This window comes from Pipistrellus hanaki, assembly GCF_964339955.1.
Source record: "Pipistrellus hanaki genome assembly, chromosome: 13".
Lineage (NCBI taxonomy): Eukaryota > Metazoa > Chordata > Mammalia > Chiroptera > Vespertilionidae > Pipistrellus > Pipistrellus hanaki.
Window position 1 is genome coordinate 49445262 of NC_140515.1, and position 13616 is coordinate 49458877.

The 13616-nt window shown below is 38.1% G+C and overlaps 1 protein-coding gene across 6 annotated transcripts in view; it reads right to left on the reverse strand.

The window, feature by feature from the left end:
• Nucleotides 1-13616, reverse strand: part of UBP1 (upstream binding protein 1) — a 51124-nt gene that overhangs the window by 20430 nt on the left and 17078 nt on the right. For 4 of the 6 annotated variants that reach the window (XR_014796641.1, XR_014796642.1, XM_084902212.1 and 1 more), the window contains 6 exons: nucleotides 10507-10583; nucleotides 8783-8888; nucleotides 7927-8033; nucleotides 5468-5620; nucleotides 5261-5371; nucleotides 4707-4814 (listed from right to left, as the gene is read on the reverse strand). Coding sequence is in view for 4 of the 6 variants with exons in the window: in XM_084902212.1 (XP_084758338.1) it covers nucleotides 4707-4814; nucleotides 5261-5371; nucleotides 5468-5620; nucleotides 7927-8033; nucleotides 8783-8888; nucleotides 10507-10583 (662 nt within the window). In the remaining 2 variants the exon portion in view is untranslated. The remainder of the gene's footprint in view (nucleotides 1-4706; nucleotides 4815-5260; nucleotides 5372-5467; nucleotides 5621-7926; nucleotides 8034-8782; nucleotides 8889-10506; nucleotides 10584-13616) is intronic. The other 2 variants (XM_084902214.1, XM_084902213.1) reach the window with 1 other exon arrangement.

The following is a 13616-nucleotide window of genomic DNA, read 5'->3' on the forward strand; positions in this document are numbered from 1 at the left end:
CATGCTCTTGACCCGAATCAAACCCAGGGCCCTTTAGTTCACAGGCTGATGCTCTATTCACTGAGCCAACCCATTTGGGCTGTTTATTTCTTATATTTTCTGGACAAGGCATGGTGTACTAAAGTATTTTTTCAGCTCTAGACACAATTCTGACCAAAGATAGAGCACAGCTACAAAGACATATTGACATCAAAAGCATGCTGGCAGGCCAGCATGATATCAAGTAAAAGTCTTCAAGCCTGAGCAATGGAGGGAATCCACTCACTCACCCCACATATTCTTCCTAAAACTAATCTGCTTGAGGAAACCCTTGGTTTCAAAGATCCTCTTTCATAGTCACTCTTCTACTTTTCACAAAAAAGGCATCGGATCTCACGATGGCTAGCCATGGGGTATAAGACTCTTCCAAATCAAAGCAAAAAAACAAAACAAAACAAAAACAAAAATAAAAATTCAAAAATTTAGGGTAGATACTAAGAATGCACATGACTCTAAATTAGGGAGTTAGTGGAGAGTATGAGGAGATAAATGATTTTAGAAGGAGACTTGACTTGGGGTGGTGAAGACACAATAGTGTACACCGATGACGTATTGTGAAATTATGCACTTGAAACCTGTATAGTTTTGTTAACCAGTGTCACCCCACTAAGTTCAATAAAAAGGAAAAGAAATAGTCTGTGGGTTAATAAATATTTCTTTTGCCTCTCAAAAACAAAAATTAAAAAAAAAATTCTTCTCTATGTCTGGTAGCTTCCAATTATTTGCTTTCAAAACAATTCTGGAGGATCTACCATTAGCTAACACAGTGTTAAAATAACCTACTAGGGTTATATAAAATCCATCACTGGGATATTTGGCAGATAACTCGGAAGGAATTTCAAAACCTGAAAGAAACTGCCGAAAGAAAAATAAATATCTAAATAAAATTTTCTTAATCTATAAAAAATCTAGAATTAGGTTCTACCCTGAGATGTATTTCCAACAACACTTCTATTTTTATATTTAAAAAATTCTCATCAAAACCTGTATGGCCTGCCTGGGTTGGCTCAGTGGTTAGAGTGTCATCCCAGGTGTCAAAGGGTCTTGGATTAGATTCCTGGTTGGGGCACATGCGAAAGGCAACTGATCAATATTTCTTACATCAAGATTTCTCTCTCTCTTTCTAGAATCAATGAAAAAAAGCACGCATATCCTCAGATGAGGATTAAAAAAGTGATTTCTATGATTTGTTTTGACAAGTTGATACCAAGAATAAAGCTTCAATTTTTCAAGGGACTAAAGAGCCTATGGTCACAGGGCATTTTAAAACATTTCAGGCATAATAGTATGTCCTATCACGGTAAAACTAAGGGGAGGGGAAGAGAAAACATATCAAGAAGAGCAGGGTAAAGTTTCGTGAACTTTTAAAATGAACAATGGTGGGTGTCCAATTGCTATGGTAGTGGAGTCTACAGAATATACTTCAAAAAGCAATGTAATAGGTTTACCTTAAATTTTACGTGCAAATACTCATTAGGTCAGAAAATTGTCTCCTTTTACAATGACTTAAATGTATGATGAACACTTTCAGATGTTAACATAAAAACGTGGACGGGAGTATATTTTTTCTTAAAACTCTTGAATATGAAAGAGTCATGACCACTAGTGTGAAGGAGCTAAAAGACTGTGCAGCACTCTGGGCAGAAAGGAAGTCTCTTCAATGGTTACAAGAGCTTAAAGCAACTGACGGCCATCAGAAGCATCAATACAAGGAAAATAAGACAGAAACCCCGAATCTTATTTACAACTGCCCATCACGTATTCTTCAAAAATGGGGAAAATGACTGCACTTATTGTTTCTACAACTTTCAAAAAAAGGAATTTACCGGCTGGACAGCATGGCTAAGCATATTGCATAGCATACCAATCTCACTATAAACTGCACACAACAAGGCCATTCTTTTACTTTCCACCGTAGGAAGTCGTTACCTTCCCGGCCTCTACAGTTTGAGGAACCTAAGAGTTTGTGAGCCAACTGACAAATCAAATAACTATGGGTGTGCCCTGTTCATAGCCATCTCCACTCCCCAGATCTTCCCGCTACACCGTCCTCCTCAGACACTAACTACCACCACTAGCAAGGTAACTGCAAAGTAATATAAACCTTTTCATGTCAAGCCTCCCAAAATCTGCCTTGTAATTTTCCCAGCTGTCTACCGAGGAAATGAAGCCATCAAAAGTTTCAGGTTAGTATGGCAGCGCAACGACAGCGACACCAAATTGCCTGAAACTTCATAAACATATCTATTTTCACTTACACATCTAAAGCTGTTAATAGCCGACATCTAAAACTTGCCCAATAAATAAGAGACTCGATTCACTTAACACAGTGGTTGGCAAACTCATTAATTAACAGAGCCAAACATCAACAGTACAATGATTGAAATTTCCTTTGAGAGCCAAATTTTTTAAACTTAGGTAGGTACATTATTAACTTAATTAGGGTACTCCTAAGCTGGCCTTTGCTAAAAACTCAAGGGGCCAAAGAGCCGCGGTTTGCCAAACGCTGACTTAACAGTAGAAAACTAGTGTTCGGTGAAAGCTGGTTGTACGGGGAAGCCTCTACTTTTAGAAAAGAATGGATTCCGAGTCCTAAAATGGCCACCAAGCACCAAGACCTGCCTGCCTGTGTTTCACAGATTTCTCTAGCAGTCTCAGCCCAGGAGGGTAAAGGCTACCAAGGGATATTTTCACAGTTTCTTCTACCTGGTCATTCTGCCCCGTCTTTAAAAGTAAGCGAAGGTGCAGGGCCTGTGTTCCTGAAGGCAACCTGTAATCTATCACCTGGACTGGACCCTTAGAGTCACGCACTGGCGCACTGGGAACAGAGTCACTCCTCAGGCAGACTAGAAAATGATGACCCGCCTGAGACTGCAGAAATTGGCAGCCTGATTTGAGCCAATAAAATACAGCTCAGAGGCAAAGAAACAGACACACCAAGAAATGGTTTTGTTGGGCAGTAGCACTTAGGAGCCAACCACAGTGCCTCTATTCCACTGGGACCATTTCTCACAGCACCTTTTATCTTTAACAGATGAGTCTGGATATCCCTCTCTGCCGACAGCCATCTGCAACTAACTAGCCAAGACTAAGAGAAATGTTGCCTTCCTCTGTAGGCATTTGAAACTGAAATGCTGCAGACTTTCTTTGTAAAACAGGTACCCAGCTTTTTAAAAAACAGGTTTCCAGGAGGAGCTCTAACCACCCTTAAGAAGATCTTAACCAAAGCAAATGCAGCCCAGGCAGCAAGCAACACACACAAGGAAGATGTGAAATCCCAGGCTCCCAGGCCAATGAACTGCTGACGTTTTGCATACTTTAGATTTGAGTCATTAATAATTTAAAAACAATTCTACCATCTTCAGATTAGCTCTGGGCTCGAGTAGATTTAATTTATTAATTATGAGAACCTACTCCTTTTAATTAGTGATGTAGTTTCTAAAAAGAGTGAAAATGATTCGAGTTACCAGTATTTCCCCCAAAAAATTTAAGAACCACTTCAGCTGGAAAATCCTAAGAGGCTAAAGACAAACTCAGATGGAGTGTATAGTTGTTCCATACAACCTTTGACTGGCATTAAAAAACCCAGTTAAAATGCAACAAGTGTACTCCCCATCCTTTCAAACTAGTCACTTACAGTTTTATTGTACAGAGAAGCATTTAAAACATTTTCAGTCAATGCTTTTAACTTGGAGATGATGTTCTAGTGATTGTGCTTGTGACTTTGTAGTCTACCAATAATTAGACACATGTTTAAGAGTGAAAAATTCCATTTTTGTCACTTTAATAGGATGAACACTGTAATGATAGTGTAGCCATTAATACAGCTATATAAGAAAAGGTTTAATGCTCTGTGTTTACATTTACTGTGGATATATAGCTGATCTAGACTGTTAGATGGAGAGTTGTGTCATAAAGGAAGAATTTGCTATACTCAAGCAGAGAAAGCTCATATTTAACCAAAATTCGCCTGGCTATATGTTGGGGGGATCCGGATCTGAGTATAGCAAGGTGCACTGCTCTGGCCTGAAGCACAAGTTCATGATGCAATGCAAGTTCACGGTGCAGTGCAAGTTCAGTGCATTGCTGAGAGGAACACTGATGCAGTCAAGGCCATTTTCCTACCAGTGCTGCCAAACAGGCTTTTAAAAGCACAGACAGACACACATTCTTACACTACATGCAGGGAAACGTGACACAAAGTATTGCATGTTAATGTCAAGCTTGCTGCCATCATTTCTCTAAATATCCATGACATTTTCTTATCAGTTATATACATGAGGAAGCAAAACCCTTTAAAATTAAACAAAAATGCTAACTATTTTTACTAAAGACTGTGCTTTCCATTAATTTTAGTGCTCTTAAAGGAAGTGTGTGTGCCGAGGAGGGAGGGAGAGAAAGGGAATGACACAGGGAGGGAACACATTTCTGAGTGTCGTTTTTCCCTCTAAAACCACCCAATAAGTTCAACTTTGTTTTAAAGTGTTAGATTTAGGAAATTTTCCTCAGCGAGGAACAAACAGAAAGCAGGAAGTCTAAACAAAAGCAAATTAAATCAAGACAAGGACATCAAAAACAAATTTGGCTTTACTTTTCTGTGGAAGTAGGTCCTATATCTAACACTGCACAAGGTTTCCTGCACAATGAAAGGAGAAGAAGTCCCTTACACTGCCTCGCTTTGCCAGAGAATCACCGTAGTCTGCTGGCAAAGTCCGCTTGCTGGACTTTTTCTGCTCATGTTCAACTGCATCTTCAATTATAGGCTCAAGCCTCATCTGGACAAACACCAAAGATTGGGATCAATGTTTTTTCATTATACAAAGAAAGATCCAATATCCTGTTTTATGTCTCTGCAGTCCAATCAAACAATTGCATGATTAGCAGGATTCAAAGTTAAAGAAAATGCAAAACCCCAGCAGTGACAAAAATCAAACTTTCTAGGCCCCGGTTTAATCTCTTGCCAACTTCAAGGTTTTTAAGGTCTGTTTCTGAGACCTGATTGGGATTTCAGCATCTTCATTCAAGATCCCACCCAGGAAACTAATCCATTAAAATCCCAGAATTTAAACAATATATTTCCCCCACAAATTTCACAAAGAATATATGTCAAACTACCCCCCAACCTTCCCCAATCCCTTCTTGGCAAAACTCATCCTTATAAATAGTGCCAATATGCAAACCTCTGCTTCTCTCCAGACACCAAACTGCTGCTCTGCATTACCTCTGTGAGGATTGTGGTATCATAGGATGGCTGATACTTTTCTTTTTCATGAGCAGTTCTCTTCTCCATCTTCTCTCGGTCAGTTTTTTGCTTCCGGTCCGCACCTTTAGGCTAAAAAACAGCAGATTATTTTGTCTGTCAGGTTACAAACAACTTTATAAGCAAAATTGGGCCTTAATTACTGGAAGCCTGGCTTCCGTCTCTTACCTTAAAAACTTTGATTTGGCAGCTCGCTGAGTGTAGATGATCTGTATATTCTCCATTTTCATTCTGCTTAAAGGTGTCCACCTGGATCCGAAAAGGCACTCCCTTCTCGCCTCCATGCTTCCGGGGAGTAAATTCTGTGCTGATGCAGTGTACCTGGACAATTGGAGATGGATTCAAAGTACCATCCACTGGTTTGTCCCTCTGGATGTCCTGTCACCGCTATAAATGTAAGTTCCTTTAAAACAAACTCCCACATCTTGGCCAGGTATCTGTTATGAATTTCTCTGATTGTTTTTAATATATGGCTTTCCTTCCACAAAGCCAGCTGGATCTTTCTGCACTTCGTGGGAATGAGCTCTTCTTTCCCATTCCAATGCCTCTCCTGATTTGCTCTGATCAAGAAGCTTCCTGCCTACTTCCCCTACCTCCACTCCAGACCCTAAACTGCTCTCAGACCCAGCTAAGCCTTGCACGTGGCTCAATTCATAGCAACCTTGAGCTCATCATTCAGAGCTTCCACTATTGCCCTCTACTGTGAAATACCCTAACTACACATTCATTCATCTTACTGTTATCCCAACCTCCATCAACTTGGAATACTTTTGCCTGGGGAACTTCCACAGCCCAGACAGCCCACCACTTGTCCCACCTGTCCATCTCAATTCTTCTGTCAACCCTTCCAAGGGTTCTAAGGGCATCTTCCATCACTATGCACCCTCACCATGGAGACAGCTTTAGGATACTTCACAGGATCAGGAAACGGATTTTTGTAATTTCAGACTGATACACATCCTGTCTTCTAGTGACTCTCAAAGTGAAAACTGATCTCAGCAGGATACTGTGCACAACCTGAGATTTAAGGCCAGCTCCTACATTACTTTCATTCACTGTATATCTAGTTATCCTGTTAGACAAACAGTATGAGAACATTTTCAACTAATATGAACCATGTTCCTAGTGACTACTAACTGATGGGATATAGTATTTGCCAAACCACAAAAATTCAAAATACCAAAGATTCTTTACTGTTCACAAAAACCACAGTCTACATAGGCTGGTCAGCAATTAAGCAATATATTTTATCCACGTAAGATTACCTACTCAGTATTTTTAATCTTTCCACTTACAAATCTGAACATCCTGGGTATTAGAATTACCATGGGTTTCACTGTATATATATTCTATATATGTATTTTAAACTTCATCTCTTAAAGATACAAACTGAATACTTACGGTTGACATGAAATGCCTGAGAGTTGCTTTAAAGTATTCCATCAATAACTTAAAAAAGGGAAACTATTCATACCGTGAAGGTAGGTGATGAGTACACAGAGAATTCATTCTTATTATTCTCTTACTCTTGTGGTTTGAAAATTTCAGTATTAGAATGTTGCCAACAGAATCTTAGAACACTGTTTTTGCAGTCACATCCTTTTATATGGCAGCTTTGGTTCCAGAGAAATGCATCTTATGAAAACTGCAAGTTTTGATTACTGTTACTACCCAGTGGTAAAAGTAACATTTAAATAATGCTTGACATATCAGCTTGCCTTCACATGTGTTAGTCTGTAATAACAGATTTCGTGTATTAACTTCAAATTAAGTATATAGTGTATTTTTAAAAACACTGCCAGAAAGTTTACAAAAAAGCTTTTATTTTTTAAAATAAAATTTTTTTTATTTAAGGAATTTCACGTGTTCTGAGTTCTTCCACTGCTTTAGTTCCTCCTGAGTTTGAGTCTTAATCATCTTACTCCCTTTTTTGCTCAATCCTGATGTCATTTCAGTCAGTCCACAATCTTTTTAGCTGAGCTTCTTTGATCTACACTTGAATATGGACATGCTTCAAAAACTCTGCACCTTTAATCGTTGGGAGCTAATTTCCTCAAGCAATTTACTTTAGGGCCGTGGCTAGGGTCTGAGTAGATGGATCTGCCTGGTTTTTTAATTTCAGACACCTGCTGAACATGAATAAGTGCAAAACTTCACTTCTAAGCTATCACTCCCTAGAATAGGACAGATCTTCAGAATATATAAAAATATCTAAGATTAAAAAAATTAAAAAGATTATTAAGTCTGTTGCAGTTTTAGCAGCTGTCCTGTTATTCCTTCCCACAGATCTAACACACAGTTCTGTGAATAAAGGAAGCAACATATTTATTCTATGAGGCATTTCCAACGATGTAGGTCTACAGGAAAAGACCCATCGGGATAGACCTCAATCTACAAAAAGCTTTTAAAGAAATTTATATTATGCATCAAAAAATCAACCTCAAAAAAAGAAAAAGAAAAAGAAAAAGAAAAAGAAAAAGAAAGAAAGAAAAGGAAAGAAAGAAAGGAAGGAAGGAAGGAAGGAAGGAAGGAAGGAAGGAAGGAAGAAAAAAAAGGAATTCAACCTCATTCATGACCTTCTAAATGACAAGGCTAGTATATGTGTAGTAAAGTAAAAAAATCCGAACCTGAATGAAAGCAGATGTGCGTTTTGCAGGGTCCCACAGAAATTCAACTGCATTTAACTGGCTTGGATTTGTCCTTGTGTCAATTATTCCCACGGACATCGGGATATCTGTATTTTAAAAAAGAAGTCATAGAAACTCGTCTACTAAGAATAATTTAAAAGCTTACAGCTTACTTTAATTATGTTTTAGTGAAAATGTTATACCTCTATGCCGCACTTTGTTTTTCCATGTTCTCAGTGGTCAACCATTTCAACATCAAAACCCACCTAATGAGTATCAGACTTTCTCCCACCATGGGTTCTATTTCATTTTGATCAAAATATGATGGATGAATCCAAAGGAGAATTAAATAAATGGTTTCCAACTCATAATATTACTGGCGCAGGGTCTTTCAGTTTCACCAAAACTCTACAGCTGGTCCTCACACAACATGGGTGGGAACTGCACAGATCCACTTATGTGTAGAGTTTTTCAATAAGTGTATTTTTCCTTCCTTATGACTTCAATAAGATTTTCTTTTCTCTATCTTAAGAACTCAATATATAATACACATAATATACAAAATATGCGTTAATTGACTGTTTAATTATCTATAAAGCTTCCAATCAACAACAGACTATTAATAGTGCCATTTTGGGGGAGTCTAATGACGTGCAAATTTTTAACTGCATGGGGATCAGCCCATAACTCCAGCGTTCGTTGTTCAAGGGTCAACATTTTAAACTATAAAACAACTCAAGGCACACAGAATCCACTCACACCAAACACTCTCCACACAATTATATGTGGTACCAACATGGGTATAACTAAAATGCCTTTATATTTCCCTCCATGTTCTTCTGACGGTCACTGTTACCTAAATCAAGAAGTCTATCTCCTGGGCGATTCCACTTCCAACCTTCGAGTTGCTGATGCTCTGTATACTGTAGCCGTCTATCATGGAATACGACTCTTATGATGCTCTATGGAATAAGTGGGGGAAATTAGTACTTTTAAACTGTTACAGCTAAAATGCAAAAGCAGCCGAAACTGGTTTGGCTTAGTGGATAGAGCGTCAGCCTGCGGACTTGAGAGTCCTGAGTTCGATTCCAGTCAAGGGCATGTACCTTGGTTGCGGGCACATCCCCAGTAGGGGGAGTGCAAGAGGCAGCTGATCGATGATTCTCTCTCATCAATATTTCTGACACTCTATCCCTCTCCCTTCCTCTCTGTGAAAAATCAATAAAATATATTTTAAAAAATAAAATAAAAAAATAAAAATAAAATGCAAAAGCATTTTCACTTCTTATGCATTCCTATAATAGAAGAGCATACAAAAACAAATTCTGCTTTAAACAGTTTGTAAGTTAACTGTTTTGCTCTTGTATACCTGGATTATAGGTACATGTATTTGTTGCAAAGGATTAATTTTGCAACAATTTTAATTCAAATGTAAAGATCCCAAATAAAATGGTTAATTAGGTATAATTTGTATTTAAAAACCTGATATTATGATTCAGAATTAAGACACATGCCCACAAAACTCATGAGTAAGAATTACATTTCTAGGTAGAAAACATTGGATGGACACAGGAATTAATAAAATGAAAAGGTGGTATAAAGACAGAGAAACCCAGGCACAATGATAAAACTGCTAATTGAAAATAACAGTTAATAACTGAGTGTCTGTAAAAAGATAGTCATCTGGGGAGAAGAGGGGACATCTGCATCCGCCCTGAGAACTTATAGGCAAAATTCACTCTCAACTTTTTCCCTGAAAGAGAGTGAAGAAAAACCAAACCAAACCAAAACACATCAAGGCAACTTGATCCAAACACTCAAGTTCTTAAGGAAAGACTTGTAATCCCACAAACTCTAGGCCAAGTCTCTGTTCTCCACCTATCACCCCTTCTTCCCCTTCCTCAGGTTTGGGGAGCCAGCTTCTATTGTATTTCATTGCAGGGCCAGGATTAAAGAAGTCATCAAAACACATTCAGATGCCAAATTTGTACTAATTAGTGCTTCTGACACATGTATCAATAATTTTCTCAGACTATGCTGCAATAAGATAATCATATTTTCTTTTTTAAAACTACATATTTTTATTGATTTCAGAGAGAAAGGGAGAGGAAGGGGAAAAAGGGACAAGGGAGATGGGGGGGAGAGAGAGGGAGGGAGGGACCACAATGGAGGGGGTGGGGACAGTTCTGAAGATATATCTTATAAGCAATGGGTTGGCAGGACAGTGATTACACTGTCTGGAATGACTGCCTTCTTCATTCATCAGTAGGGTAAATAGAAATTTCAAAACATTTTTGAAAGAAATATTAACAGGTGAAATAAAAGGACTTTTGAACTTTCATTTTAACACATTTTCCCTCGTGTTATCTTTTACTTTTAAAGAGAAGTAGTGGTAGGTCTTTGCACACATAGCTGCAAGTAAATTTCATACGGTACGTTTCCAAAAGACTTTCACATTACATCAATAAATTAGGAGCTTTAAAATAGTGAAGTTAAGTTTTTTATAAAAACTCTTGCAGCAAAACTGCTTTTTAAAAATCACCGCACTATCTATTAGGAATGTAAAAGGATCAACCTTACCTTTACCAATTTTCCAGTAATCTCAGGCATATCTCCCACTTTCCGATTATCCAGCATCCGAATTTCATAAGACTGACCTATTTTTAAAGAAATTGTACATTAAAAACAATCCACATAACAAACATTACTGTGTTTAATAAAAATATTAACTATCTTTCAAAATATACAATTACACAACGTTCATTTGCTGGAAAAGCAAATTCAGGTTTATTATCTTTCTTGATCATGCAACTCATACTATCTTTTCCTTCTTACACTATTACATAAGACTATAAAGAATTTCTGTTAGTTTACATTAAATTTATATTATACATATATCCATTACCTGAGACCAACTTTTTATAACAGCTTTTAAAATATATATATATATAGTCCTAGCTGGTTTCGTTCTCAATAAAAAATTCAGAGAGGAAAGGAGAGGTAGAGAGAGATAGAAACATCAACGATGAGAGAGAACACTGATTGGCTGCCTCCTGCACACCCCGACTGGAGATCAAGCCTGCAACCTGGGCATGTGACTGGGGTTCATAGATTGACCATCAACCAAACCACTGAGCCATGCCGCCCAGGCAACTGCTTTTTTAAAATATAATTTACATGCCATAAAATTCATCCTTTTAAAGTATACAATTAGTTTTTAGTACATTCAGAGCTGTGCAACTGCCACTGCTACCAATTTTAGAACATCACCCCAAAAAGAACTCATATCTATTAGCAGTCACTACTCACCACTCCCATCCTCCGAGCCCCCAGCAACTACTAATGATTCTACTTTCTGTCTCTAGGGATTTGCTTACTTTGGACACTTGATATAAATGGAATCACACAATATGTGGCCTTTGTGACTAGCATCATTTACTCAAGAATGTTTTCAAGGTTCATGCATGTTATAGCATGTATTAGTATTTCATTCCTTTTTACTGCCAACTATTATTCATTGCATAAATACACCACATTTTATTTGTTCATTCATTCATCAGTTAATGAACATACGGGTTGTTTCCACTTTTGGCTACTATGAACAATGACATTAAATTCAAAGCATTTATTTTTAAGGTCCTAATATAGAACTTTAAAGCGAGAACCAGACCTAGCCACTTTGGCTCAGTGGATAGAGCGTTGCCCTGTGGACTGTCAGTCCCAGGTTTGATCCCGAACAAGGGCACATGCCTGGCTTGTGGGCATGATCCCCAGTAGGGGGCGTGCAGGAGGCAGCCGATCAACGATTCTCTCTCATCACTAATGTTTCTATGTCTCTATTCCTCTCCCTTCCTGTCTGAAATAAGTAAAAATGTGTATTTTAAAACAAGAACCAAAACTAACCTCAAGGAAATAAGATTACCGTGCAAAATGAAATTAACAAAAAAAAAAAAAAAAATGACAGTTATATGTATCTTATCTCTAGGGCAAAGAAAACTAAGGAGAAAATAAACAAATGGGACTACATCAAAATAAAGATTCTGCAGCGCAAAAGAAACCATCAACAAAATGAAAAGGGAGCACACTAGATGAGAACATGTTTGGCAATGATACATCTGATAAAGGGTTAACATAAAAATATAAGGAACTCATACAACATAACAAAAGGAATACAAACATTCCAGTTAAAAAATAGGAAAAGGACTTAAATAGACTCTTCTCCAAAGGAGACATACAGATGGCCAAATGACGTAAGAAAAAAAATGCTCAGTCACTGATCATCAGAGAGATGCAAATTAAAATGACAATGAAGTATCACCTCATACCTGTCAGAATGGCCACCATCAACAAATGACAAGTGCCAGGGAGTATGTGGAGAAAAGGGAACCCTTTTCTAGTGGGAATGCAGACTGTTGCAGCCATTATGGAAAACAGTATGAAGTTTCCTCAAAAAATTAAATATGGAACTGTCATTTGACCTAAGGATCCCACTTCTAGGAATATGTCCTAAGAAACCCAAAACACCAATCAGAATGTATGCACCCCCACGTTCATAGCAGCACAATTTACATTAGGTCAAATGACAGTTAAGATATGGAAACAGCCCAAGTGCCCATTAGTAGCAAGTGGATAAAAAAAACTGTGGTACATTTACACCATGGAATACTATGCAGCAGTGAAAAAGGCTCTCTTACCCTTTGAGACAGCATGGAGGGACTTGGAGAGTATTATTAAGCAAAATAAGCCAGAGAAAAGCAAGTATCACATGACCTCACTCATATTTGGAATCTAATGAACAACATAAACTGATGAACAAAATAGACCCAGAGACCTAGAAGCATGGAACAGACTGCAGAATCTCAGAGAGAAGGCAGAGGAAGGAGGGTGCGTTGAGACCAACCAAAGAACTTATATGCATAACCCGTGGACAAGCTCACTTATATCATGAGATGTGAAAGCATCAAAGACCTGGCTGGAGCTATAAAACAAGGGGCAGCCTATTCCAGCTAAATCCCTGCTAACGGGAGAGTCAGCTGCGTTCACTCTACCCTCTCTGGTTCCATGTTGGGATTACAGGTTTTTTCTTCACATAGTTGACTGAACTCTTGTCGTTACCTAAGAACAGGTGCTTAAGGCATAACCAGGAAAACACCAAGTTTTTAAACTCTGAATTGGAAAACCTGCTCTAATTTCTATCTTACTGATGAAATCAAGACTACACAGAATTTACTTATTTTTTCTTCGTTACACAATGGCAGGTGAACAATGATCTTTAAGGGGAGGCTACTAGGAATACTAGTAACCAAGCTATGGCCAAAGAACATTGCAGAGCCCCTGCAATGTGCCAACCTCCTATGCGGAAATTGTCCATTTAAGGTGGTTATGAAGGGAACCATGTTTGCCTGAATATTCAAAATAAAAAATGCAGATGGTCCCCACACTAGCAGCATCAGCATGACATGGAAACTTATCAGAAATGCAAATTCCCCAGCCCCACTGAATCAGAAACTCAATGGAGCTCAGCAATCATGTTTTGACAAGCCCTCTATGAGATCCCAATGCTTGCTGAAGTTGGAGACCTACAAATATCTAGTCAGCCAATACTATTTCAAACAGAAAGCATTCAAGACCTTCTCCTGGGAATAACTTAATACTCAAAAAAGCTGTGAGTAAATGGTAAGTTCAACCAT